The sequence below is a fragment of the Cinclus cinclus genome, chromosome 13 (genome assembly GCF_963662255.1).
Source record: "Cinclus cinclus chromosome 13, bCinCin1.1, whole genome shotgun sequence".
NCBI lineage: Eukaryota > Metazoa > Chordata > Aves > Passeriformes > Cinclidae > Cinclus > Cinclus cinclus.
Window position 1 is genome coordinate 21,212,517 of NC_085058.1, and position 27,162 is coordinate 21,239,678.

General features: G+C 50.0%; 1 protein-coding gene across 2 annotated transcripts; it reads left to right on the forward strand.

Annotated features, from left to right (window-relative positions):
* The first annotated feature begins 379 nt into the window (after positions 1-379).
* SPG11 (SPG11 vesicle trafficking associated, spatacsin) lies at positions 380-26,919 on the forward strand. Of its 2 annotated transcripts, XM_062501405.1 has the most exons (39): positions 380-581; positions 1,336-1,563; positions 2,090-2,276; positions 2,842-2,979; positions 3,556-4,022; positions 4,239-4,384; positions 5,048-5,180; positions 5,285-5,440; positions 5,887-6,065; positions 6,207-6,383; positions 6,701-6,772; positions 7,124-7,251; positions 7,834-7,991; positions 8,701-8,908; positions 9,413-9,616; positions 10,292-10,398; positions 11,107-11,252; positions 11,576-11,737; positions 12,071-12,137; positions 12,576-12,741; positions 13,979-14,175; positions 14,673-14,781; positions 15,045-15,204; positions 15,890-16,117; positions 16,271-16,471; positions 16,796-16,903; positions 17,368-17,524; positions 17,638-17,852; positions 18,264-18,978; positions 19,793-19,929; positions 20,429-20,627; positions 21,317-21,454; positions 21,913-22,046; positions 22,670-22,777; positions 23,265-23,433; positions 24,431-24,519; positions 25,245-25,400; positions 25,854-26,005; positions 26,526-26,919. In XM_062501405.1, exons 1-39 carry the CDS (start codon positions 401-403, stop codon positions 26,713-26,715), a joined length of 6,972 nt encoding a protein of 2,323 aa, XP_062357389.1. In that variant the 5' UTR covers positions 380-400; the 3' UTR covers positions 26,716-26,919. The 2 variants fall into 2 exon arrangements, with proteins under 2 accessions (XP_062357389.1, XP_062357390.1); XM_062501406.1 differs by lacking the exon at positions 15,890-16,117.
* Positions 26,920-27,162: the final 243 nt, after the last annotated feature.

Consider the following 27,162-nt stretch of genomic DNA (forward strand, 5'->3'; position numbering starts at 1 on the left):
AGGTGTCACACACCTGCAGAGTTTCTCGGCCCAAAAAACAGGGAAAATTCTGGAAAGGGACAATGTGTTCTGCTCTCCCTCCTGGCAGAGCTGCTGTTCTCTCTCCTGGACATCCTGAAGCGTGGCATCCATCCCTTGTGTCCTGGGTAACTAAAGTGAAGAATGCAGGAGCATGGAAAGCCCTTTATCCTGGAGAGGAGGAGGAGCTGGGATTCCTCAGGCTCTGTCCTGCCATGGATGAAGCAGTTCCAGGGCTGGGAGGGATGGGGTGACAGCAGAGTCTTCACTGCTGAAGTGAAGGTGTTGTCCATCATCAGTGCACATCCAGAACTGTTCAGTGTGGGAAACAGGGAAAAGGAATAAAGCCAGTAACCTTCCTGAACGTTTTCTCTTCAGTTTCATGTGGGACAGCACAGGAGATAATGGTTTGCAATCAAACAAGACAAAACTCCTGGCTCTTGGTCAAAGCCATGACCTGTTTGTCTATGAATTCAGTGTGGAAGATGGAAAACACAACCCAAAGTTCCTGCACAGATGTAAGGAAGAGACACTTAAAAAGCTCCTTGAAGCTAAAAACATAAGTGAGTAAATTCCAACGTGTTGCATGCGTGAAATATTGCAGGTCTGGTTCTGCTGCTCCTGATGGGATTGAGCACCAGAGAATTTCAGGTCCCTCCACACTGATCCAATATGTTCAGCAGGATTCATGGGCTTGGAAAATAATGGGGACATTTCTATATTCCAAGGTGACATTGTTAGAAATAATTAAACTCCTGTAGGGTCATGTTTGAGTGATATGAATTTAAAAAATGGATTTTAATAAAATATATGCAACCCTACTGTCTCAAATTTTAACTTTAATATTGGGACTGATGGGAAGGAAAGAGAGACAGGGCTCATCAATAACCCTGCAAACACTAATTAAACATTTAACCTTGTATTTTATGATTAGCAAACATAGTGTGTAGTTAGAATGAACCTTTGGTGTTTTACATGTTCTTAAACAGTCTCCCTTCCTAAAATATTTTATTTACAAAGTCTGTAGCTTTTCTTCTCAGTGCTGATTGAAATCCTATTTTGTGCTGATTTCTTATGTTCTTCATAGTATTATCCACTGAAAAAGCCACATAAAAACTGCTGGGAAATTGTTGTAGAGTTATTGCCTCTGGCACAGAAAGTGAGATTTCAAACCAACCACCCCAACTCCTAATCCCACCTTCTGTTAGGGTCGTAACTGGGGCAGTGGATTTGAGCTGTCATTTTCCTGGGATTCCTTTATAAATCAAAAGCCCCGGCTGGCTGTAATCTAAAATTTAATTGTCTTTAAATTTATAGGTCTGCCTTCAATTTTCTCTGTGAAGATTCTGTCTTTTGGAAACAACAAATGCAAACTTCTGCTCAACCAGCTTATCCTTGTGCACCTGACCTTTGCTGGGGAAGACTCACCCCTAGAGAACTGTGACTGCTTCCCCCTGGCTCTGCCTCCAGAAGCTGTGGGGAGAATAAGAGACTCCCACTTCTGCAGGGGGATCCTGTTCCTGTTGGACAGTGCTGGCTGGATTTGTATCCTTTGCAGGAGACATCAGGGAAAATCATCTGGAAGAGCAAAGTGGCTTTTCTTTGCTGTCAGGGCTGAGCAGAAATGTCTTTAAAGATGTTGAAGTGATGCCTGCAAAGAAGGTTGTGTAGGCAAATCCTGGTTAGTGAAATGCCATAGTTGCGTATCCAGGATTTTCCAGCACCCCACTGCAGATCTGTTTCCCACTGGATTAATTGGTTTCCTTAATGGGTTTGATTCATGCCTCTGTGGACAGCAGGCTGCCTTCTACTGTCACCTCATTGCTTAATTCAAACAAATGATCTGCAGGCAGTCAGCCTGGGAGGCAGGTTTGTGTGTTGGGATGGGCTCAGACCTGTCAGTTCCACCTGGATTTAACCTGTTCCTGCTCATCCTCTCTGTACATTAAAGTACAATAAAGTCAGGTTGCCTTTCCCTCCTCTTGGAGCCACAATTCACCACCTTCCCCTGGTGTGTAACTCCTCTGTTGGGCACTGCTGGGCCTGGGCTTTTCCTTGATGCTGTTTGCAGACATACTGGACTGCTCTGATGGTGCCGCCTTAGGGAAGGTCAGCGTAGCCCTGGGAGCTGGGCAGGGGCAGGGCCCAGCCCCTGTGTCCCCCCTGGCTGGCCTGGCAGTGTCCCCTGACCTCAGCACAGCCGTGGTGACCACCAGCAGCCACCGTGCCCTGGCTGTGCAGCTCAACACCTACTTCAGGTACAGCTCCCAGGGCAGGCCTTTGGGCTGAACTGACCCTCCCAGCTCCCCAGTCTTAGTCTGTTCTCATTGGCAGCTTTTCATTCTGAGTTCTGTGCTACAGCAGAAATCTCCTCTTTGTTTAAAGGTGGTCCTTTCATTGTCTGCTCTAATTTAATCTCTGTCACTTTCACAACAGGAACTGTATCTGTAACATCTCTTTTTTTTTTAATATATATTATATATATTGTTAACAAGTAGGTCAACTTTGTCTTGCCCTTCATATTTTTTTCAGGAAGATTAGGTGCTCTCAGTGCCAGGGCTGGGTGGTAACACCTTTTAGAAATACTGTGGGGTATGGAATTATCAAACTCAACTGATACAGCTGTGCTGATTTAGCTTGATAAATTAGGACCAGGTGATAATTAAGAGGTGGTGTCCACCTCAAAGGAAAGACCATCAGGTTTTGATGGCTCACCTGTTACCCTGAGAGAAAACTGCACCAAGAGCTCCTGCAGGAATTAAACGTGAAAAAACATCTTAAATCATCTGAGCAGGGTGAAATTTCCTGTTTATTTCTTCACAGACAGTTCCCTGAGCATTTGCTCTGTAAGAGAAATCCTGAAAATCTCCCAGTGGAGCCTCCAGAGGGCCTGGATGAGGATGAGCTGGCCAGTTCTGAGCACAGCATGGAGCTGCTGTCGCTTCCTTTCCGCACAGACAGGTACAGAAGGGAAGAACCTCCTGACACAGGCTGGGCTTTGCCTCCTTTGGATCACTCTTAATAAACTGCTGCTTTGTGCTTTCAGTTGTAGCTCTGACAGGTGAAATCAGCCCATTCTGCTGTAAATCTTTTGAATTTAGGGTGGCCAAGTTTTTTGTACAGCGTTGAGCAGCTTGCAAACAGGAATTGCTGCTTGGGGGTTACCTGTAAATCTTAGAGCATTGATACTAAAAGCACGTTAGTTATAACTTGATGCACAGATAAGAAAGATTCAGTTCTGGAATTAATTCTGTTCTACTGTTTTTTAATTGATGGGGCATTTTCTGTGAGGAGAAGAAAACGTTTTGCTAAAAATGCTCAACATGGAAGTTTTCAGCTGATGCAGCTGTGATCACTCAGCTTGGCTGCAGGGAGTATTTAAATGCAAGTGCAGAGGCCATGATAAGGTTAAAATGCAGGATGCTGGTTGGATTTTATAAGCTTAAAGTACATTTTATTTAACTGAGAAAGCTTTACCTGCCTTGTTCTTGGAATCACAGCTGGTGGGTGTTACAGGTACCTCTGTCCCCTCTGCAGGTCCTGGAAGGCACATTTGTCCTCACTGTGGGACAGAGTGAGGAGAAGAAGAACACCAGCTTCTCCAGATTTGGTGAACGACTTGAATTTGCCTTGGTATCAGTTCTTTACCCATCTTGAAGATCACGATGCTGAAGTCTGTGAGGATCCAGAGAAGCTGGTGGCCTTTGTTCCCCGGGCTGCTACGTGGGCAGCTTCCCGAGCACTCCAGGGCCAGGGTGCAGCCCCTGGGGATGCAGGACAGCAGTGGGCACAAATCCCCGTGGGAGCACCCCAGGAAATGGTGAAAGTGGAGTGTAAACTGGTGACTGGAGCTACAGCTGTGTTTGTGGTGCTGGCACAGGACACGGGGCTGTCCCTGGCGCTCTGGGATTTTGAGTCGCAGGACGTGACGTGTTCCCACTTTGGCAGAAGCAGTGTCTATGTGGAGTGCAGTGCACAGGTGCCACTGTGTCTGCTGCTGACAGGTGAGGGCTCATAAACTGCCTTGAGACAGCTGCTGCAGGGGCTTGGAGTGTTCTACCTGGCTCCTTTTGGGTGACTTCCATCGCGTTCCTGCTCGGGTGAAATCCAAATGGAGCCGCTGCAGCTTTGCCTCACTCTTTTGGAAGCAGCAGTGGGTAGAAATGCTGCTGCCCAAGAAGTGGCTGCTCTACCTTTGATTATTTGGTTGTGTCTTTCAGAGCGTGGTCTGTCCCTGGTCCTGTTTGGTCTAAGCCAGGAGGAGTTTCTGAGCAGGCTGATGATGTTTGGCAGTGCCGGGGTCGTGGATTCCGTGTGTCACCTCAATGGGTGGGAGAGGTGCTCCATTCCCATCCATGCCCTCGAGGTGAGGAAAGCTGCCTCAAGTCTTGCAAGTAATAAACTCTGTGTTTCCAAGTATTGCATGCAGTTTAGTAGTGCCAGTGTGGGTTTAGACACAATTAAAAGCGTGCCTCAAACCTAGGGGCAAAAGGAAGTGGTGTAGTTATTAAATAAACAGTAAAACTCAGTGATGAGTAGCCCAAAGGAAGAAATACAGCAGCAAAGTGAATGCACGTTAGTAAAATAAAAGACACTAAAGCAATGCTCAAAATTCCCTCTTAATTGGACCCAGAAGCAATTTTGCCAGTTAATGCTGCAGTTTTTATCCTCTTGTAAAGTGCTAAGTATGAAAATAAATCATTGGAACTGGGTTTATTTTGCTGTTCTTATAAAATTACTGTAAACTTATCCAGAGTCCTCATCCTCGTAGCAGTTAATTCATATTGCTGCAATAACATTTTGTGTGTGAAGATCCAGGGCAGGGTTTGAGCAGAGCCTGGCAGGTTTGAGCAGACCTGTCCAGGTCACTGTTTTATTTCAGGCTGCAGGTGCTGCACTCAGAGTTTAAATCCCTGCTGGTTTCTGCCTGTGTGGTCTGTCTCTGAGTATGGAGTAAGAATCCCAGCAGAAGTGCACAGTGTATGGGTTTAGAATCCATGCTTAATTGTTCTGTTTTGTGTTTGTCCAGGCAGGTTTGGAAAATCACCAGCTGGACACAGTGGACTTGTTTCTGAAGAGCAAAGAAAGTGTTTTCAGTCTGTCTGCACCCTGCCCTGGGCCTGAGCACTCTGGGGATGGTTCCTCCCAGTCTTACCTGAGAAGTAAGTGAAGAACCTGCAGCTGCACAGAGTTTTCTTTCCTTCCCTGTGTCCCTGTGGCTGTGTGTGGGATGCAGATGTGTGAACTGTTTCTGGAACCATTGCAGATCTGGAGGAGCTCAGGCCAGCTTTAAACTTGCTGTGCTCAGCAATCCAAGACAATGATCTGGAGCCTCACAGCAAACAGTTCTCTGAGCAGCTCCTGAACCTCACCCTGACTTTCCTCACCAGGCAGCTGGAGGAAATCTTTGTGCACACAGAGGGTAAGGTCACTCCTGCTGTGTCATACTTAGGAATGTGTCATCACTTAAGTAAGAACAGCTAATTCTGTTAATTAAAAGCTTTCATTAGACTAGAATTAACATAAAAATACTAGAATTTAGAGAGATGTTAATCCCTGTGCTTTAGATTGGAGTTATCTGACTAATAATTGGTTGGATTAATGCAAGATTTCAGTTCTCCTTTAGTGGTCCCTGGACAGGAAAATCCCTCAGTGAGGGCAGGGAGCTCTGTGGGGCTGTGGTTGTCCCCTGGCAGGGTGCTGGGAGTGCTGGGCTGTCTCTGCCTGTGCAGGGGACAGGGCTGATGTGCTCTTCCCTCTGAGGGAATGATTTCTGTTTATTGATCAGCACGTTCATTCACTGAGCAGTGCTGAACATTAAAATCCTGTCCATTCCCATTTAACTGATGTCTTGGATGCTTTTGGCAGAACCTGACGAGTTCCTGCAGAAGGCTGCAGATATTTTAACTGATTACATCATTAAACTGAGAAAATTCCTGAGGAAGTATCCTCGCCCCCCAGTGACTCCAGGGCCCACAGGAGCTGACCTGGATGAAGACCTGCCTGAGATAGAAGAGAGCCAAGAATGGGAAAAACTGACACCAGAGGTGAAAATGAGTCACCCAGTTCTTACTACTGTGATGAAGTTTATATAAAGAGATTATTTATGTGGAAATATCTTAAAGTACAGAGGAAGAAAATCAACATGGGGTGATACAGATCAGTGTGTTCCTTGTTTTTCCCTTTAGGAAGTCATTGCTGAAGCCATCCTACGCAACAAAATACCAGAGGCCCAGATCTTCTTCAGAAGGCACCAGCATCCTGCAGAGAGCCTGCAGGAGTTCCTGCAGACAGGTTTGAACCTGGCCTATGACTGTCTGCTGAAGGGCAGCACCAGGGAGGCCTCAGAGCTGCTGAGGAACATGGTGAGAGGAGGTCAGGGCATCTGCACCCAGCTTTGGGATTTGGACACCTTTTGGGGCTCCTGGGGATGTGTTGGTTGCAGCAGAAACAGCTGGAATTGCAGTGAAAATGGACTTGTTTGGAGAGGTGCTGGCCAGCTGAGCGAGGGTGGCTCTGCCTGGGGAGGTGTCCCAGGGTTTGTCCCCCAGTGCTGGGGACATCAGGCGCTGTCACAAGCCTTGGTGTGCTTTGGAAGGAAAGCAGCTGTGTTTATTCTGGATTGGACTTTTTCAGTGAATTCTGTGGGCACATTTAACAGCGAGTGTCTTCTTTGTGCCAGGGCTTGGATGTGAATCGGGAATTGCACAAGATCTGCTTCCACACCAAGGACAGACACGTCAGGGAGCTCTTGGTGAGTGCAGCAGAGGCTGCTCTGGCCCAGGGCTAAGCCCTGAGGTGTTTGTGCTGTGTCTGTGCTGAGGGAAGCCCCAGTGTGGAGCTGGACTGCAGAGCAGAGGCTGGGCTGGTACCTCCATCACCTGCCAAAATGTCATTTATTTGTTCTGGTTTTTACTGTCTGGAGTCCTCCTGTCATTTAAATGCATTGCCCTCTGCTTCAGCATTTTTTTTTCCTACACTTGTTTACTTGTTTGCATTTGCAGGATCATTTGCAACTTGAATATATTAAAGATAGATAAGAATTTGGGGGCAGTTGGAGGTAATATTTCAGCAATTGGAGGTAACTCTTTAATTTGAATTAAAGGTGAAAGTCTTACAAGAAGAAAATTATTTTTCTGAAAAAGAGAAGAAAATGATAGACTTTGTGCATCAGGTTGAAAGCTTCTACTCAGAGTCCTTCCAGGAAAATAAAGAGACTCAGTGTTTTCCCAGGTAATTTGGATTATTACTTTTAGTTATTAATTAATAGCATTAATAGGATTTTAAATGTGCTGGATTCTGCATTCTCTGAGATTTACTGCACTAATACAGTTTTTAATTTCATTAATTTCACACTGGACTTCATTTGCAGAAATAACAGCCAGTGTGGGGACTGAGCCATTTTCTCATTAATGTAGCAGTTGCTGTCATGTTCTCTCGTGATAAACTGTTGTGTGAGTCACGACAAACTATTGTGAGGGTGACAGAGCTCTGCTGCTTCAAATGAAGCATTTTTAATGATAATATTACAATTACTGCTCAGCTGTTCCTGTTCTGATGTTTGCTCTGGTTTTGATCTATGATGTCCATAATACAGCAAACTAAATAACCTAGAAAAATCACTTTACAGTTAAATAATGATAAAACTGTTATGATCCTCATAATTTATTATGTCAGCTTTGGTAAAACAAGGCAGATCTTTAGTTCTCAAACCTCGAGCTCGAGTCAGTCCCTCTGGCAGTCCCAGGCTGGGAACTTTGCTGCTGTTGGTTGGGCTGGGCTCTGCTGAGCCAGGCTGACCCCAGCCCGTTGCAGTTTCAGCAGCTGCAGGAGGGAGCAGCACCTGTGCAGGCAGCAGGCAGTGCTGGTGCAGCTGGGCTGCAGCAGGAGCCTCAGGGTGATGCTGAACTGGGCTCACTGGTGGGATGAGCTGGTGCAGGAGATGATTCTGCTCCCCATGAAACCACGCCAAGGCAAGTATTGTGGGACTGAGGGCTTCAGCTGGGAATTGGGATCTCTTTGGCACAGCTTAGAGCTGCTATGTGGGAGTGGTGTGGGCACAGTCCCAGAGGTCACTTGTTTTTTATTATCAGTGGAAGTGGGTAATGATGGGTTTCATCCTGTGCCATCCTGGATCTGGGCCCTTCCTGTAGAGGAGGGTTTGGAAGTAGCTGGAAGGGGCTTGCCTGAGGCATGGCCATATGGGAATGCCACCCCGTGCCATGTCCTGTCCCACTCCCTGCACTGGAGAATCCCTTCCAGCTCTGCCCACATGAAGCTCCAAGAGCTGGAACAGTATCCTTGATCTCAGCATTGTATTGGTGACTGTTCATTAAAAACAGGTACCTGGAAGGACAGGACAGATTGAATGGCTCCCACTGCCGGAGAGGAGGGTGAGGTGGGATACTGGGAAGGAATTCCTGGCTGGCAGGGTGGGCAGGCCCTGGCACAGGGTGCCTAGAGCAGCTGTGGCTGCCCCTGGATCCCTGGAAGTGTCCAAGGCCAAGTTGGAAGGGGCTTGGAGCACCCTGGGATAGTGAAAGGTGTCCCTGCCCAAAGAACTGGATGCCCTTTAAGGTCCCAGCCCAAACCATTCCATGATTCTGTGTAAGAAAATACCAGCATTTCCTTCAGAGATGTTTGTGTGTGCTGCTTTCATCCCTTTGCCTTTCTGAAACACAGAACTCAAGAGCTGCAGTCCTGAGGTTCTCTGGATGCACCTGACAGCCCAGCATGACTGGGTCAGTATTTGTTCCTGGATTGAGGAGTCAGAGCCCAGCCAGGCTCTGTGTGGCCAGGCTGCCTGGCCCCCCCTGAGCCCTGACATCGTTGACAGGAGCACTCTGTGCAGCACCTACATGAGACAGGACATCCTGAACAAGCTGGCCAGGTAGGGCCCCCAAGGCTTCACGCTCTCTCTCCTTTCTGTGGGAAGCCAAAATCAGAAATAAAATCCTTGATACATACTAATTTTTATTCTGCTCTTTTTGGAAACAGCACAAATCCATTGATAAATGTGATTTTAGTCTTCTGCTTTCAGTTATCTGAAAACAGTAAGAGCCATGAGAGCAGGAGCACTCCTCCCTCATCCCTTGGATGTTTGCCAGTGGTTATATTATGATATTATATTATTACAATACTATATTCCTGAGAGCCACTTTACTGCAAGGGAGGAGATTCTGAGCATCTCACTGTTCACTCCTCAGTGGACAGTGATCTGGAGTGGCCACAGTGTTCTTGGGGCACAGGCAGATGGATTGTGGCACGCTGTGTTTGCCTCAGTAGGGAATTCATCCCTGAGAGGGAAAGGTCTGCTCTGATGCTGAGCTGAGAACACCCAGCAGAACTTGTCAGAGAGAGCTGTGTGATCAGTCTGTGCTTTTTTTCCTGACAGAAAGGGAATTTTTGTCCGTTCTGAGCTGGAAGATTTTGAGCTCCTGCTCCAGAGGTTGTCGTGCCTGGGGGGTGTCCTGCAGAATCCTCACCCTGTTCCAAAATACAGCACTGCCAGTGGCCTGGACTTCCATGGCCAGTTTGTCCTCCACTGCCTGGAGCACAGCCTGCAGTACCTGCTGTACACTTACCTGGACTATTACAGGTAGGATTGCTTCCCATCCCTCAAGTCCCACGAGAGATCCCAGATTTAAACAAGGAAGCACAATTTGAGCAGTTGGTGGGGAGAGTTTTCCTCAGCCCTGGCAGTGTCATTTAACAGAAACTCTGTGATAGTGTGTGAGATTTTAAGCTGTATTTTGAAGCTTTATCAGATTGTCTTAATTTTTGTGTCAGTCATGCAAGGAAACAATTACAGGTGTAGTTGGTGTAATACTGTAAGCAGTGCAATCCTAAATGAGCCAAGACAAGTTGCTCTTCAGAAACTCAGAATTTACAGAATTCAGAAACTTTCTTAAGCACAATGTGAGTTGACTCCTGATATGTTCACAGATAAGGAAATTGCAGGTTTCCACCTAAACTAGGGTTAGTTGGGATTTGAAGATGGGAACAGTGCTAGGAATTGGAGCTATATGAATACTCCCCACTTAATGGATACTTGTTAGACTGGAGTTAGAGCTCAGATATTCTAACTAACACTGGAATTACGAGGAATGTAGAAGTGGACCAGAAAAAAAAAGCCAGTATATAATTTTCTGGTTGTTTGTCTAACCACTTGTATTTGGCATTAACACCCATGGGATGCTCCAGATCTTTAGTGCTGTGTTACATCAGTGGTTCCCAATCCTGCATTTTCACTCTGCTGCTCATTTATTTCCAGTCTGACCCCTTCAAGCTGCCCTATCCTGGATAAGAAGGAGCTGCACGAAGCCCATCCCTGGTTTGAGTTCCTTGTGCAGTGCCGAGGGGTTGCCAGCAATCCCCGAGGTAGGAATCTCACTCCAGATGTTTCTGCCCTAACCCGGGGTTTGGCACAGCTGCATTAAACCTCTGCTCTGCTGCAAACCCTCTGGCCATGGCCAATCACCTCCCTGTCCATCACCTCCTCATCTCTGAAATCTGGAGACTGCACAGAAATGAGAATTTGTGTATAATCATCGTTAGCTCCAGTTCAATTGCATTCCCAGCAGGCTGAGCAGAAGGAGAATTCATAAGAAAATACACATCCAATTAAAATTAAACCTTCCTTTAGTCCCTATGGTGCACTTTGATTCCTCTGCCCCTGGATTATGTGTTTGCTTTCTTGCTTTATAGAACTGGTGCCCCTAACTCATTGCACTTTTTAAGTATTTCATCCTCTGCAGAGTCATGCATTAACAAAAGCCAAAAATAATCCCAAGTGAAGCTTTTTTTAGAAAGCATGATCAGTATAGGAAAGAATTGAACCACTCCAGTGCTGAGCTGTGGGGCTCAACCCCAGTCAATGTGTGCAGGAAGAGCTGTAGTTTGAACAGGGAAAGCTTGCTAAACCTTAGCTCATCTTATCTGTGTTTATAGGCAAAGTGAGGAAAACCAGTATGGACAACAGAAATTAGAAAATTCAGCCTTTTTCACAGTCAGAGGACAGCTGTAGTGTGTGATTGATGATTTGATACTGGTTTTTGGAATTAAACATCACTTTTGTTTCCTTTGAAGATCCCAAGATGATTTTCCAGGCCAGTCTGGCCAATGCTCAGATGCTGATCCCCAGCAGCCAGGGGGGTGTGAGCAGCATCCTGCTGGAGGGCAGGACCCTGCTGGCCCTGGCCACCACAGTCTATGGGCCTGGGGGCATCGACCAGGTACTGCCTGGGGCTCCTGACCCCCCCCCACTGATCCCCCTGCCCTGCTGCTCCCCTGTCCTGCACTCATGGCTCTGATAGAAAAATGCCCCCTGAGCCAGAGGGGATGACCAGAGTGTCTTGATCCACTGCACATCCTGGAGCATCAGGTGCTGGGGAGGATGGGTCTGATGCAACTTAAAAGCATTTTACAGGAAAAGAGCTGATGCTTTTTATGTTGTCACTGCATGTCAAATTCCCCTGAGGTAGATGGGCACAGCCCAAAATTGTTTTGTTATTGAATGCAGTTTCCTCCTAATTAATTTTGCTTGCTTGCAACGTAGGTCCTTCAGAACGAAGATGCAGAAAAACCTCTAAAGAAAGTTGATCCACAGCTCTTAAAAATGGCCTTGACCCCTTACCCCAAGCTCAAGGCTGCTCTGTTTCCCTCCTGCACTGCTCATGGAATTTTGCCTCCTGACATCTCTCTATACCACCTTCTGCAGGTACACAAAGTGCTTTTGGCAGGACACAAGGGAAGAGAAGTTTGTTTGCAGCTAAAGCCTGGGGGTGGGGGCCAGGGATTGTTTCTGTGGAGCTGAAGTTCACAGCTTCATCCTGAACCGTTTTTTCTGGTGGCCTCTGTACCCTGTGAGTCTGCAGGGCTGCAGTGTCGGGGAGGGATATTCCTGCAGTGGGCAGGGTGTTTAATATTGCAGAAATCACAACATTTAAATTTTAAAGTGTTGGTAACGGTAAGAGAATTAGAAATTGAGAGTTACAGGACAGTGACTTGAAATTCTTAAGCTCCTCAATATATTTTCTTTCTGATCTTTCAGTCATTAATGCCCTTTGATCCCACGAAATTGTTTGGCTGGCAGTCAGCAAACACTCTTGCTATGTCAGGTATGTCCCTTGGCAAGGTTTACATGCTTTCCTGGCTTGAGCACCTAAAATAAAATATGTTCCAGGGTAATTATTTGTCAGATGGATGGATGAATTTACTCAAAAGCTGTTTTTTTTTCCCAAGAAAAATAAGTGTAATTCACTGAAATTGGGGTTTGAACTGGTATTCTAGATTTTTGCAGTAAGCTCTTCACAGGCAGAACTTTTTATATTTATAAGCTAGAAAACCAGTGTTTTCTTTGAAAAGCAAGCTGAGGGGATGCAGAGCTCTGCTTTTCCATTGAGGAGTGGGATTCCAGCATGCTTTTGGACGTGCCAGGGTCTGACTTGGAGCGGAGGAGCCGCGTTTGGTTCTCTCCTCGTGTCCTGCAGCTGCAGGCTGTTCCTGACGTGGGACTGAGCTGTGCCTCACTGACAGTGCTGCTCTCTTGTTCCCAGATGCCTGGAGTGAGCTGCCCCACTTCTCCAGCCCCGAGCTGGTGAGCAGCCACGCCGTGCAGGAGAGGTTGGATTTCCTGTTCTACCTGCACCACGGCCGCCCCGCCTTCGCCTTCGGCACCTTCCTGGGGCAGCAGCTGGCCAGGAGCAAAACCCCCAGGCAGCTGTGAGTGTGTGAGCAGGGCCAGAAGTGGCCCTGGGAGGGGATCCATCCTCCCCAGCAGCACAGGGTGCTGAGCAGTGAAATTGGGGGTGTCCTCAGGGTTAGAAATCAAATATCGCCTGACAGGAGGTGAGCTCGATTTGGGTTGAATTAAAGCCTTTTAGGGAAGTTAAAATATATTAAGCCACACAGACATGAGGTAGAAGTGTAAGCTTTAATTACTGAGTCACATAGATATAAAGTAGAAGTATTAGTCTTAGTTTTAAGTAAGTAAGAATATGCTTTAAGTGCCTTAAGAGATTAAAAATCCCTAGAATCTAGTGTAAGGTTCAGGCCTGGTTGAAAGTTTAGAAACTTAGCCCCAGACATAATTGAGGAATTGCCTCAATAAAATCCCCACGAGGGAAGCAAGGAAAATATTCCAGTCAGGTCAAACGTGGGTGGGCTCTTCTTTTAGGAACCTGAGCCCCTAGATGACTTCTTAGGAAAATGATGCTCCTTTTCTTTGACATTTCCTAGTGATAACACTAGTTTAATTAGCAAGGCAAAAAATACACTGGAGGTTGCTGGAATTAAGTGTTCTGGCTGAAGCTTCAAAATAAGGTGTTCAGAAGGGTACAGTCAAGTGGCACATCTTGCTTAAATACATGAAATTTGCTGTTTAGTGTGGGAATTGGAAGAAATCTCTTTGTTTCTGGAGTGTCTGGTTTGTGTATTAGTCACTGTTTGTTTCTCTCCATCATTTCCCCACAGAATGGGTTTCTCTTGTGTAAACTGGGACAAAAGTTGTGTAAAACTGGGATAAAAAGGGAAACATGAACGTAGGGTGAAGTCATGCTTAACAGACAGTCAGGGAGACAGGATTATTTCAGCGTCTGCTGTGGAAAAACCCTTTGGGTGCATTTTTCTCTTAGCACCGTGTGCGGGTCAGACTCGGGTTCCTGGTGCCGCAGCGGATTGTGAACTCTGCAAAGGCTGCTGAGGGGGAGTTTTAGTAATTACAATACCAATTCCACTTGCTTTTGTTCCGCTAAGATTCCAGTTTAATTTCTGGCGAACGCGTTAAATTGCAAACTGCTGTCATCACGCGTGAGCCTTCGTTCTCACGCCCGCGTTTCCTTTTTTCTGGAAGCAAGGAGCTTTAGGCTCGCGGTTGCCTTTGGCGCCGATGGCTCCGAGGGCCCGGGGAGCGCCGGTGCCGGGCACGGCACAAGCGAGCCCTGTGCGTTGCCGCTTGCAGGATCCAGCAGGCAGCTCGGGAGGCTCGGGCTCTGGCTCTGTGCTCCCCCGGTGTCCCCTCGGTGGCCGCAGCCTGCGTTTGCTTCCTGGAGCTGCTGGGGCTCGACAGCCGCCGGCTGCGCGTGGATCTGCGAGCTGCCCGCAGGATTTCCAGCCGCGGCACCGGCGGCGAGGCCTCTCTCCACGGGGACTCCCTGGGTAAGGGGGAACGGGTGCCGTGCGTTTCTGGGGAGGCGTGCCGTGATGCTGCCCGGTGGCTCAGCAGGCCAGTGAAAGCATCTGAGCGCTTTGTTGTTCTTTTGTTCCTGCTTTTTTTACTAATTGTGAAGGTGCGTTTTGATGCCGTTGTGTCAAGCAAGGCAGGAAGGCTGATACAGCCTCTATCAGGATCTAACAGATGCTGTCCAGCATCTGCCTAAGGCTGATATTAGTGAGTGTCAGTTGTAATAATGCTACAGAGAGATAAACAAAGCCCGTTGCCAAATCTTCTTTCTCCTTCCTGTTTGCCTTACAGTTAGTGTCTTACACCTGCAGGGAAATGAAATTTATCCTAGAAATAACTTCAGAAAGTTGAATTTCTAACTCCAGGGCCACAGGTGTCTGCTTTCCCAGCTTAGGGAGCTTCTGGTGCTCTTGGAAATGCTGCCCTGGCTCTGATCCCAAATAGCAGCTCAGGAATGTCTTCTTTTAAACAGTCGAGAAGTTAACAAAGTTGGCTGATGGTGAGAAAGCAGCAGCAGCAGCAGTTCTGACCTCCTTGGAAGAGGCTTTCTGGGATGCCATTGAGCAGCAAGGAATAAAGAGGTGAGAGCAGCCTGGTTTTTGAGGGGTTGTCTGGGAAATGGAGGCTGGGCACTGACTTTGGTTATTTGTGTGTCAGATAATACCAGAGAGGGCAGGACTGGACAGTGCCTGCCTTGGTGGAGACTCCCAGGGGCTGTGAGCTGGCTGCAGGGAGCAGCTGCTGGCTGCACGCAGGGGATCTGGCTCCCAGGGTCACCTCACACCTGAACATCTGCTGCAAATATTGCATTCACTGCATCTGTAGCTCTCTGAATTCCATGCAGGACGTGCAGTGACTCCAGAAGGCAGTGGGCCTTGGTGATGCAGTTCTGCCAGCTCCATAACCTGGAGCTGAGCACGTCCTTCCTGAGGGAATGTGCCAAATCCAACGAGTGGCTGCAGTTCCTCATCCAGGCCCAGCTCTACGGCCACCAGCCAGCCCAGGTGAGCTGTCTGTGCATCAAACTGAGTCTTGTAGCCAGAGAATGTCCCAGTGTGGAGACAACAGGAGCCTCAGCAGTTCCTTGGTTTGGGTTCTCTCCCTTGGGCTGTGATAGCCCTTCCCTCACAGCCACACTTGTAAATTTAATTTAAACTCAAGTACTTACTGATTTTTTTTTTTTTAATGGAAGAGTTGCCAGATGTTCAGTGCAAGTTATAATAAAGCCATTCATCATTCCTTTCAAAACTCAATTTGGTATTTTGGTAAAGATACTTAAACTTTTGAGAATCCAATTTTTCCACCTTTGATTTTGAATGTGATTTTTAAAATTAATAAAATACTCTTAACAGAAGCAATTGGGAAAAGCCATTGTGAGCAAGCTAACTGGGTAATTCCAGATAAGATGATCTGTAAAGCACCCAAGTAGACCCTTTTCATGCTCTGCTGCTGCACTACAAGAGAGAACAGAACTGAGGCTGTCCAGGAGACATTTGAGCTGTGTGGAAAAGGATGAGCTTCAATCTTTTCATTAGAATAATTCACACTTATAGAACACTTTTTCCTCTCTAGGTCTCCAAAGTTGTTCTAAAAACTGAATTTGAAGAGTGTTTTGTGTATTCAGTGCTTCCATCCTCCTGCCCTCTCCTCCCTGTGCCTCACAAGGTTTTGGTTCTGTTTTCCCACCAGGTCATTCCCCTCCTGCAGGATTTCCCTGCCGTGGTACAGGATCACCTGCTGCTGGCCCTGGGGAGGTTCCAGAGTGCTGAGCCTGGTGCTGCTGGCAGGGCCCGTGCAGGGAGCCTGTTCCAGATCCTGCTGCAGTGCCAGGAGAGCCCCAGCCCCTGCTGCTTCCTGCTGGCTGAAGGGCTCAGGGCACATGCCCCCATCCTCAGTGTGCTGGCAGCCTGCTGCCCTGTGAGTCTGCACTTCTTTGGTTCTTAGGAAATAAGAAATGGCAGCTGGTGGCTGTGCCTGGTCCTGTTAAACCTGCTTTTGTGTTTCTGTGGTAGCTGTGCACAGTGTGACCCTTTCACCAAGCTTATAAACCCATCCTCATGGCATTTGCAGGATGCAAACCTCATCTCCTGCCTCTGTGTTTGGATCATCACTTCTGTGGATGATGCCACCAGGGCTGAGGTAACTGCCCACACCCCGAGCTGGCCAGAGAGTCCCCAGTGGGACCTGCAGGACCTTGCTGTCATCTGGAAAGTCTTACTGAGGAAGCAAAAGAGTAAAACACTTCTCAATGGCTTCCAGCTCTTTTTAAAGGTGAGGGAATGTGGTTTCAGGAGTATATTTGATGTCACACACCTTCTGGGGCTGTAAATCCCTCTCTGTCTTGTTTCGTGCCAAGGATAACCTGGCTATCCACTGAAATTCCCAGTCAAATTGGAAGTTCTGCCAATTATCACAGATCTGTAGATCCTACTTCAATCTTCCATGCAATTTTAATAAATTAAGACTTCATTGTTCTGCTGCTGAAGAAGACATTCTGCACTTATTGAACAAAATAATAGATGATTTTTTTAAAGTATGATTTATTTGTTGAGGTACTTTAGGGAATTTATTACCATCTGTTTTTGTTTCTTGAAGGATTCCCCTTTGCTGCACATCCTGGAGATGTATGAGCTGTGCATGAACTGTAAAAAGTACAACGAAGCTAAAACCAAGCTGGACAAATTTCAGGAAAGCCTCACCCAAGTAAGGAAATCAATTTTCTCTGAATGTCATTGCCAGGATTTAGCAGTTTTCACAGACTGCTCCTTGTCCCTCAATGCAGGTGTTTTAGCAATCCTTTCCATCACAGTTTTCTGATTCCCTGGTGTGCTCCTGACTCCCTGTCAGGAGTGGTTTTCAGGCTCGGGCAGCTCAGTTCCCTTCCCCTTCACCAGCAGATCCAGCAGTGTCAGGGACTGTTTGTCCAACAGTTAATCCTGTCTGCCCATTGCTGATCCATCACCCCTCCCATGTCCCTTGGCCATCAGCAGGAGCTGATGCTCACCCTGCTGGGTTCCACATCCAGGTCCAGCACACCTGGGGAGTGGCAGCTCCTGGTTCCCTGAGGGGGCACAGAGCTGCTGCACCTTCCATCCCTGTTCCCACCCAAATGCACAACTCACCTGCAAGAAAAGGGGCCCCTGACCCTGAACCCCTTCATCCCACAGCTGGCAGCTGCAGGAGCAGCCCCCGAGGCGCCGCTGCCGTGGCTGGAGTCGCAGGCGTTGTTCCTCCTGCAGCTGATGCTGCAGCAGTGCCACACTCAGTATGAGCTGGGGAAGCTCCTGCAGCTCTTTGCTGCAGCAGAGAACCTCCTGCTGGATGGTGAGCACAGGGGGAATCCCAACCCCTCTGGCAGGGCTGACTCCCGAGGGAAGCTCAGCCTTGCCTGGGGTTCAGACCCAGCTCTCCTGAGCTCTTTGTTCTCTTTACCCCAGGCCCCTACGTGAAGAGACTCTGTGCCCTCAGTGAGGCCCTGAGGGACTCCTCCATCCCAATCAGCAGCTCCATCCTGAGCTCCTGCAGCCTGGAGGCGTTCCAGGAGGAGTGCAGCTCCATCCTGGAGCAGCTGCAGGAGAAGGGAATGTTCAGCCTGGCTCGGGAGGTGGCGGCCCTGGCTGAGCTGCCCGTGGACAGCGTTGTCACACACGAGGTACAGTGCACTTGGTGACAGTCACCTCTTCCTGCTGCTGCCAGGATTGAGGATGCAACTTCTCTGCCTTCCTGAAACATTAATTGTTAGTTAAAGAATTCATTTTAAATGTCGGCACACCAAAAGCACTCTGGCTGTAAGGGCTGAGCTGCAGGGTACAGGACCCACTGTCCTTACTCTCTTACTGTTTTTATTTGTATGCAATCAGCTTTATTTGGGGAGAAAAACAGATGGGTTTGTCCGTCAAGGGGTGGAATGGACAGTTCCCTTTCAGGTCCCTTCCAACCCAAACCAGTTCTGTGACTTGTTGCATACCGGGGCACTTAACCTAAAGCCAGTGCTGGCCATCCTGTATGAATCAGTTTTCTTTCTTGGAGAGATAATTGTGATAAGCTTCTGTGGATTTTACAGGTTCTAAGAGACCTACATCATTTAAGAGACACTGAACAGTGGCATCAAACCCAGACAAGAGCCGAGTTCTGGAAGAAGTGCAACGACACCTTCACTAAACATTGCATCTGCAGCCGAGCCGCAGCCAGGTTCTTCCTCCACCAGGCCAACCACGTGTGGGAGTCCTCTGGGCAGGAGAAGACAACCAGCAGCATGGAAAGACAGCTGCTGCTCACCTTGGCCGGGCACTGGCTGGCCAAGGAGCCCGAGGTGGCCGTGCAGGAGCTGGAGGAGGTGGAGAAGCAGATCTGGCTGTGCCGCATCACGCAGCGAGTGCTGGAGGCCGAGGGCTCGGGGCAGAGCCCGAGTCCCGGCCCTGCCCGGCTGGGCAGGGAGCTGTCCTTCAGCAGCCTGGCTCAGCTGTTCTCCTTTGCCAAGCTGCCGGCCCTGAACACGGCCGGGCTCTGCAGGCCGGAGGCTCTGGCTGCCGGGGAGCCCCGGCAGGCGCTGGGGGACGCGCAGCGGGCGGCGCTGGCCGCGCTGGTGGGGACCCTGCTGGACGAGGGCAGCGTGCACGAGGCCGCCCGGGCCTGCCACTACTTCCAGCTGTGGCACAGGGACGTGTCCCTGGTGCTGCACTGCAGGGCCCTGGCCTCGGGGGAGGCCGGGCTGGAGCAGCTGCAGCCCGAGGTGCAGGCTGTGCTGGAGGCCGGAGCGGGGACGGCCAGAGCCAGCGGTGAGCGACTCCTGGCTCCCTGCTCGGTGCTGGGACTGCACTGCCTTTCCTGTCTCCCTGCATCTCCCCGAAACCCCTGCGCAAATCCAGCTCTTGCTTTCTGTCCCTGCTGCAGGAATGCTCTGGTGGAAGGTGTTGGAAGCCCTGCAGTGTGTGCTCCAGGCTGGGTGCTCTGTGTGCAAGGATCCTGAGCCTTTCGTTTGGTTTAGCTCTCAATTCTGGCCCAGTAAAGCAGCACTGGGCTTTACCCTGTTCCTGCTTTTAGAAAACACACTCAGCCAATATTTATATATATTTTTTTTTTTAGCTGAAGCAAGGAAATGCTTTAATTCATATATTTTTCTGACTCCTCTGTGCATTATGAAGGATTTAGTGTTTCTTGTTTAATAGCAAGGCTGAGGCTGGGAATGTTTGTCTGTAAAGTTCTCTGCATGTCTGTGAAATCTGAGTGAGTTTCAGCTGGAACATCCCATTCTAATACTGATGTGTAAAGCTGAATAGACACACAAGGGCATAAATGAATCCTAATCCATCAGGAAGGCTGCAGAGCCCTTATTCAGTCTTACGCTTTTTTATATCAGAAAATTTTACATCTGAGAAATATATCTCAGAAATTTTATGTCTGAGATATTATCGAGGATATTTGTGTGCTGTTACATTGTTTGTACCCCAAAATGAATGTAACATTTAAAAAAACCGCAAGTGTCAAGAGCTCAGTTTTTCAAATGGAATTGCAGATTTTGGGAGCCTTGCCCGGGTGTCAGGGAGTTGTCTTGCCTTTACAAGATAGGAATTGATATTTTTTTGTTCCTAGCATCCAGCCTGGAGGACTGGACCCCCCTGGGCTGTGAGGATGATGATGTGGTGGCAGCACTGAAGGCTCTGGCAGAGGAATGTGTCCATGGCAGGGGCTACTGCAGGCAGGTGCTGTGCCTCTACGAGCTGGCCAAGGTGAGCCCAGGGACTGGGCTGCTCCTCCAGGGAGGGGTCAGGGATGTTCTGACTGGGATTTTGGGTGCTCTGACTGGGATTTTGGGTGCTCTGACTGGGATTTTGGGTGCTCTGACTGGGATTTTGGGTGCTCTGACTGGGATTTTGGGTGCTCTGACTGGGATTTTGGGTGCTCTGACTGGGATTTTGGGTGCTCTGACTGGGATTTTGGGTGCTCTGACTGGGATTTTGGGTGCTCTGACTGGGATTTTGGGTGCTCTGACTGGGATTTTGGTGCTCTGACTGGGATTTTGGGTGCTCTGACTGGGATTTTGGTGCTCTGACTGGGATTTTGGGTGCTCCTGCAGGAGCTGGGCTGCTCCTCTGGGGAGGTGTCAGGGATGCTGTGATTGGGATTTTGGGTGATTTTGGGTGCTCCTGCAGGAACTGGGCTGCTCCTTTGGGGAGGTGTCAGGGATGCTGTGATTGGGATTTTGGGTGATTTTGGGTGCTCCTGCAGGAACTGGGCTGCTCCTTTGGGGAGGTGTCAGCACGGGAGCCCCAGGAGGTGCTGGGGGCCATCCTGGCCCGGCAGGGGCCGGAGCGTGGCCGCAGGGCTCAGGCCTTCATCACCTGCCAGGGACTGACCCCTGCCACTGTGGCCCCACTGCTGGCACAGCAGATCACCCAGGAGCTGCTGGCCTCAGCCCAGGGCAAAGGTTTGTGCTGGGGGTTTGGTGTCTGCACAGGGAAAAGGTGGGGACACACTGGGCTGTGCTGGGGGTTTGGGCTCTGCACAGGGAGATGGAGACAACAAGGCTGGGTTTGGTGTCTGGGGGTCTCTTTGTGTCCCCCAAATCCCCTGCACTCACTCTCTGAGGGCTCAGCACAGCCAGGGGTGTCTGGGCAGCTCTGCTCTGTGAGCATTGTCGTCTTTACGTAAAGTTCTGTACAAATGTTCATTTTTAGTTATTCCTGTGCTCAGTGTGGTGTTGCAGTACTTAAGGGTGTATTTTTATGGAGATAAATTTAATATTTTTTTAAAAGGATTTTTTAACTGTGGTCTTTGCTGCCCCACATCATCTGATTTGGGAATATCATGTGCATTTCCCTGTGTAAAGTATGACAAAAGGCTTTTCCCTTTCTGTTTTCTTTTGGGAAATGAGGTGCAGCTGTATGGTTGTCCAGTAGGATTTTATTGGTTTGAACTGGCAAGAAAGTATTTTCTGATTGTTAAATTTAATTAACAACACCCTTAAGTGTTTTAAGTCTTTAAGATTGTAGTCCCACGTCCTCAGCCAGTCTGGATGATGTCAGATTGGTTTGTTTGGAGTTTTAAAATTAATGATAAATTAACAGGAGTTCTCTGCACAATTAGCAGTGGTGACATGATTCTCTCTGGCCACAGGGCAGAAGCAGGTTTGGAACCCTGCAGTGGAGAGCCAGGCACTGCTGCAGCTTGCCAAGCTGTGCCAGGACCACACCTTGGTTGGGATGAAGTTGCTGGATAAAATCTCCTCTGTCCCCTGTGGGGAGCTGTCGTGCAGTGAGTAAATGGCAAATAAATAAAGGTGTTTCTTAAGGGTTAATTTTCCAAAGAAAATTCAGATTTTTGTGCTAAGCAAGAGGTGGGAAATGTAGTCAGGGAGTGACCTGAGCTGTCTTGGTGGGGGCATTGTGACTTTGTTCATATTCATCGCACTCAGAGACTGAATTTTTCACACCCAAAAGCAAATGTCGTGCCCTTCCTTTTCCACATGCAGAGCTGGCAGGCAGTGCAGTGATGATGTGTTACACATCTGTGTGTCTTCACAGAGAGTCATTTCTGTCATGATAGATTTTTCTCTTTAACTAAAAGCCGAGCCATGCTGAACCACGACATTTTGTCAGCTCTTGCTGGAGGAGGCTGGAAGTTCTGTGCTTTGTGTTCTCTCTTCTGGAGACAGGCAATAATTCACTTCCTCAGCCCTTTAAGTGAAACACCAGGATTTTTCTGCTCTTCAGTTACAGAGCTGCTGATCCTGGCCCACAGCTGCTTCAGCCTGACGTGTCACATGGAGGGGATCACTCGAGTGCTGCAGGCAGCTCGGCTGCTCACCGAGGAGCACCTGGCTCCCAGGGAGGAGTATGGGCTGGTGGTGAGTGTTTGTGGGGCTGGGGGTGGGTGTTTGTGGGGCTGGGGGTGGGTGTTTGTGGGGCTGGGGGTGGGTGTTTGTGGGGCTGGGGGTGGGTGTTTGTGGGGCTGGTGGTGAGTGTTTGTGGGGCTGGGGGTGGGTGTTTGTGGGGCTGGGGGGGAGTGTTTGTGGGGCTGGGGGGGTGTGGGTGTTTGTGGGGCTGGGGGGGGGGGGTGTTTGGGGGGCTGGGGGGGTGGGTGTTTGGGTGTTTGGGGGGCTGGGGGTGAGTGTTTGTGGGGTTGGGGGGGTGGGTGTTTGGGGGGCTGGGGGGGTGGGTGTTTGGGTGTTTGGGGGGCTGGGGGTTGCCCAGGGCTGATTCAGCTGCTTTGGAAATGTGCTGCTCTGTGCCCCTGGGGCTCCTGGCCATCCTGAATTCGTGCCCTGGAGGAGCTCCTGGAGCGTGGGACGTGCCCAGTGGACTGGTGGCAGTGCTAAAACCTTCACTGCTGTTTTTATGAACAGTGATCAAACTGTGCCCTTCCACCTCAGTGTGGAGGAGCAGCAGTTTGGGCTGGCTGGGAGTCCCCCAGCTCTGTGCTGCCCTGGCAGGGCTGGCTGCAGTCCCTGAGTGCCCTGGCTGTCCCCAGGTGCGCCTGCTCACAGGTATTGGCAGGTACAACGAGATGACTTACATCTTCGAGCTGCTGCACCACAAACACTACTTCGAGGTGCTCATGAGGAAGAAACTGGACCAGGTACGTGAGGGACAAACGTGCAGGGAATTGTGTGGCTGCATCAGAAACTGCTGCTTGCACAGGGTGAAACTGTCTGGGCATTTCATTTCCTGAGTGCCGGAACCGAGAGTCAGCTTTGATAGAAATAAGTTAATGCTGGGGTTTATTCCCTTTTTAGTCGAACCAGTTTGTTTTTTCCTAATTAGTGCAGGGCTACAACAAGAGCAGCGTTGAAACTTAAACTTGGCACTGTCAGAGTTTTCATTTGTCAGAGTCCTGCTTTGCCTTTATTTGCAGTTAAAGTTTAATGGGGGGGGGGGCTGTTTTAAAAATCATAAATATCCGCGGCCTTATTTAAGTAAGTCATAAAGAAATGTCACCTTAGACGTTTGCACGTAAGGAAACGCGCAGCGGGTGGGTTTTCACAGGGCTGCTGTGGGGTTTTGGGGTGGGCTGGTGACCTGGGGAAGGGGCGGGAGGCGCCGCGGCTCAGGGTGGCTGTGTGCAGAGCGGCACGCTGAAGGCGGCGCTGCTGGACTACACCAAGCGCTGCCGGCCCGGGGACAGCGAGAAGCACAACATGATCGCCCTGTGCTTCAGCATGTGCAGGGACATCGGCCACAACCACGAGGCTGCTGCCTCCACCCAGCTCAAACTCATCGAGTGCCGGCCCTGGGGTGAGCGGGGCTGGGAGGGGGAGCTGCTCTGTGTGTGTGTGTGTCTGTCTGTCTGTCCCGGAGCTGCTCTGTGTGAGTGTCTGTCTGTCCCGGAGCTGCTCTGTGTGTCTGTCTGTCTGTCCCGGAGCTGCTCTGTGTGAGTGTCTGTGTGTCCCGGAGCTGCTCTGTGTGTCTGTCTGTCTGTCCCGGAGCTGCTCTGTGTGAGTGTCTGCGTGTCCCGGAGCTGCTCTGTGTGAGTGTCTGTGTGTCCCGGAGCTGCTCTGTGTGTCTGTCTGTCTGTCCCAGAGCTGCTCTGTGTGAGTGTCTGCGTGTCCCAGAGCTGCTCTGTGTGTCTGTCTGTCTGTCCCAGAGCTGCTCTGTGTGAGTGTCTGCGTGTCCCGGAGCTGCTCTGTGTGTCTGTCTGTCTGTCCCGGAGCTTCTCTGTGTGTGTGTCCGTGTGTCCTGGAGCTGCCACAGCCTGCGGGGAGGCTCCTGCCCTGAGCAGCCCCCGGGTGCTTTCTGAGCAGGGGCTCAGCTTTCGGGTGGCATTTGGGGCTCCCTGCTGATGCAGCGTTCCCGTGGTGCCCCTGTGGAGCAGGTTCACACACAGGCAGGTTTCCTGTGGCACAGTGGGTGTGCAGGGGTTCTGGGAAGGGCTGGGGTTGGTGTCTGTGTGTGTGTGACACCCACGGGGTGAGCTCTGCAGCAGTGCTGGGAGAGCAGCGACACCAGGAGCTGTGCCAGAGGATTTCTGAGTGGATCTGGCGATGGTCAGTGCTGGCATCTGCCACAAATGTGTGGTTGGGGTTTCCTTCCAGTCTCCAATCACTCAACCAGGCTCCAGCAGAGCTTTGCTGCATTAACTGAACAGGCAGTGTTCCTTCCTGCTTTTTTAATACATAAAGTTTGGTTTAGTTTGTTGAGACAACACCAGGGACAAATTTGGCATCGGGAGGGAATTTTGTAACTTACTTTGTCACCTTTATAATTGGTTATTCCTTCGTTTTTCCTGTTTCAGAGGAGTCTCTTCAGGATGTTGCAAATTTAAAGAAGCTGCTGCTGAAAGCTCTGACTCTCTTCATTGATGCAGCAGAAAGTTACTCCAAGGTAAAGTGAGATGGAATGGAATGACTTGGGGGCAGCATTGGGAGCACACGAGGAGTGGGCTGGGCTGGGAGAACACACAGAGCTGCCCTGGGGATGGTGTGCAGGGTCCTGGCCCAGTGCAGAAGGGATCTGTGTCTCTGCAGCCCAGTAACACCAGTAGCATGGCTGTACCTGAGTGTGCTCTGCTGGCCCCTGCTCAGGCTTTAACCCCTGGGGTTGCAGGTGGGTTCCTCGCTGCCAGAGCAGGGACCATGAGCTTAATTAGCAAGGCTAGAACAAATGAAGTATTTAAACCCAAGTGTAATGATGATGGAAGTGTTGGTGGGAGCAGAGCTTTGTTCAACACTCATGGGGTGTGATGAATGTGCAGCTGCAGTGCTCTGAGTCACTGCAGAGCTCCGAGCTGCTCTCAGGGATGTTCCCAGTTCCCCTGGGAGCCCTCAGGCTCCCTTGCAGGACTCCCTCAGGCTCCCTTGCAGGGCTCACTCAGGCTCCCTTGCAGGACTCCCTCAGGCTCCCTTGCAGGACTCCCTCAGGCTCCCTTGCAGGACTCCCTCAGGCTCCCTTGCAGGACTCCCTCAGGCTCCCTTGCAGGACTCCCTCAGGCTCCCTTGCAGGACTCAGGCTCTTGTTGCAGGACTCCCTCAGGCTCCCTTGCAGGACTCAGGCTCCCTTGCAGGACTCACTCAGGCTCCCTTGCAGGACTCACTCAGGCTCCCTTGCAGGACTCGTGTGTGCGGCAGGCTCTGCGCTGCCGCCGCCTGACCCGGCTCATCACGCTGCAGCTGCACTTCCTGGGCTCGGGCCAGAGCACCAGGATCATCAACCTGGGCAGGCAGGACCTGCCTGGGGCCATCCTGGCCTTGCCCAGGTTCTACCAGGTGAGCTGGGCTCCCCTGGGCTCCTTCTCTTGAATGGGGAATGACTCGGGCACTGCAGGGCCTCAGTGCTCAGCTCCTTCTCCTGCCCTCTGGGTCCTGTGACTTTTACCCTGACCTTGTATCCCATGGGAGGAGGGACAGGATCCAGGGAATGGCTTCCCACTGCCAGAGGACAGGGCTGGATGGGATACTGGGAAGGAATTGGTCCTGGGAGGGTGGGCAGTCCCTGGCACGGGGTGCCCAGAGCAGCTGTGGCTGCCCCTGGATCTCTGGTAGTGCCCAAGACTAGGCTGGATGGGGCTTGGAGTAATGTGGGATGATGGAAGGTGTCCCTGGTCAGGGGCTGAGGAAGGTTGCTCAGTGCTTCGTTCCCCTGTATTTCACAGCTGTATTTGTTTCCCTGGAATGTTCTGTGCAATCCCTGATCCTGCTCCTGCTCTGCTCTCCCTGCAGGCAGCCATCGTGGCCGAAGCCTACGAGTTCCTGCCGGACTGGGCTGAGGTTCTGTTCCAGCAGGTGATCACCAGGGGGGACTTTGTGTACCTGGAAGAGTTCAAGCAGCAGCGGCTGCTGCGGCCCGGCCTGTTCGAGGAGGTGGCCAAGAAGTGAGTGAGCTTCTGGGGGAAAGCTGCAGCTGGGGCAGGAGGAAAGGGTTAAACTCTTCAACTGTTACAGGGTAAGGCCTCATACAAGGGACTCGAGATAGAATTCCAGAATGGTTTGAGTGGGAAGGGACCTTAAATCCCATCCAGTGCCACCCTGCCAGGGCAGGGACACCTTCCCCTGCCCAGCCTGTCCTTGGACACTGCCAGAGACCCAGGGGCAGCCACAGCTGTGCCAGGGCCTGCCCACCCTCCCAGGGAAGGATTTGGTGCTAGGTTTGGTTCCTGAGCACAGCGTGGAAGTCGCTCTGATGAAGCCTTGTCCTTGAGCTGGACAAGGAGGGAGCTCAGGGCTGGGCAGAGCAAATATTTACATTGAATCAGAGCAAATAAACAAGGAGATTCAAATGCAGTACATTTGAGTACAACCTCTTGTTAAAACTGTTGTTCTTGCAAGCCCAGGTCAAAAGTCTCAGGGGCCTGGGGAAGATTCTGTTCTCAGATCCACGTTCAACTGTTGCAGGGTCAAACAACAGCAGGGTCAAACCTCTGCTGATGCTGCCCTGAGGAACCTGAAGAGGTTCCTCACCCACTGTGAGGACATCTACACCTACTACAGGCTGGCCTACGAGCACAAGTTCTATGACGTGGTGAACTCCCTGCTGAAGGACCCTCAGACTGGCTGCTGCCTCAATGACCTCTTGTCCAACTGACCTCCAGCTGAATTCCAGCCTGGAGCACAGACTGCAGGGTCAGTGCTGATTAACACAGATTTTATCACTGACCTGCTCACAGGGCTCTGCTGCTCTGCAAAAATTAGTCCAGAAAACTGGACAGGGTTGTAAGTATTTAAAAGGCTGAGACTGTGTTAACCTAAATTTGTGCTTTGTATAATAAATCTCACTGTTTATAAACTACTTGAGTCATCAGCAAACACTGACTGGCCCAGGTGGGGGGTGAAGCAGAGATCCAGCAGCCCTTTAAATTAGGGACATGGGGGAGGGAGCACCCCAGGAACTGTATCCAGAGAGGCTAAAACAGGGGTGCAGAATATCCAGGCCAAGGGAGTGGGATAAGCAGAATCAGTGAAGGTTTCAGGTACCCAGCAGAGTAATATGTTCTTTGACTGTCTGGTTTCTAAAGTCTTGTACAGCTTCAAA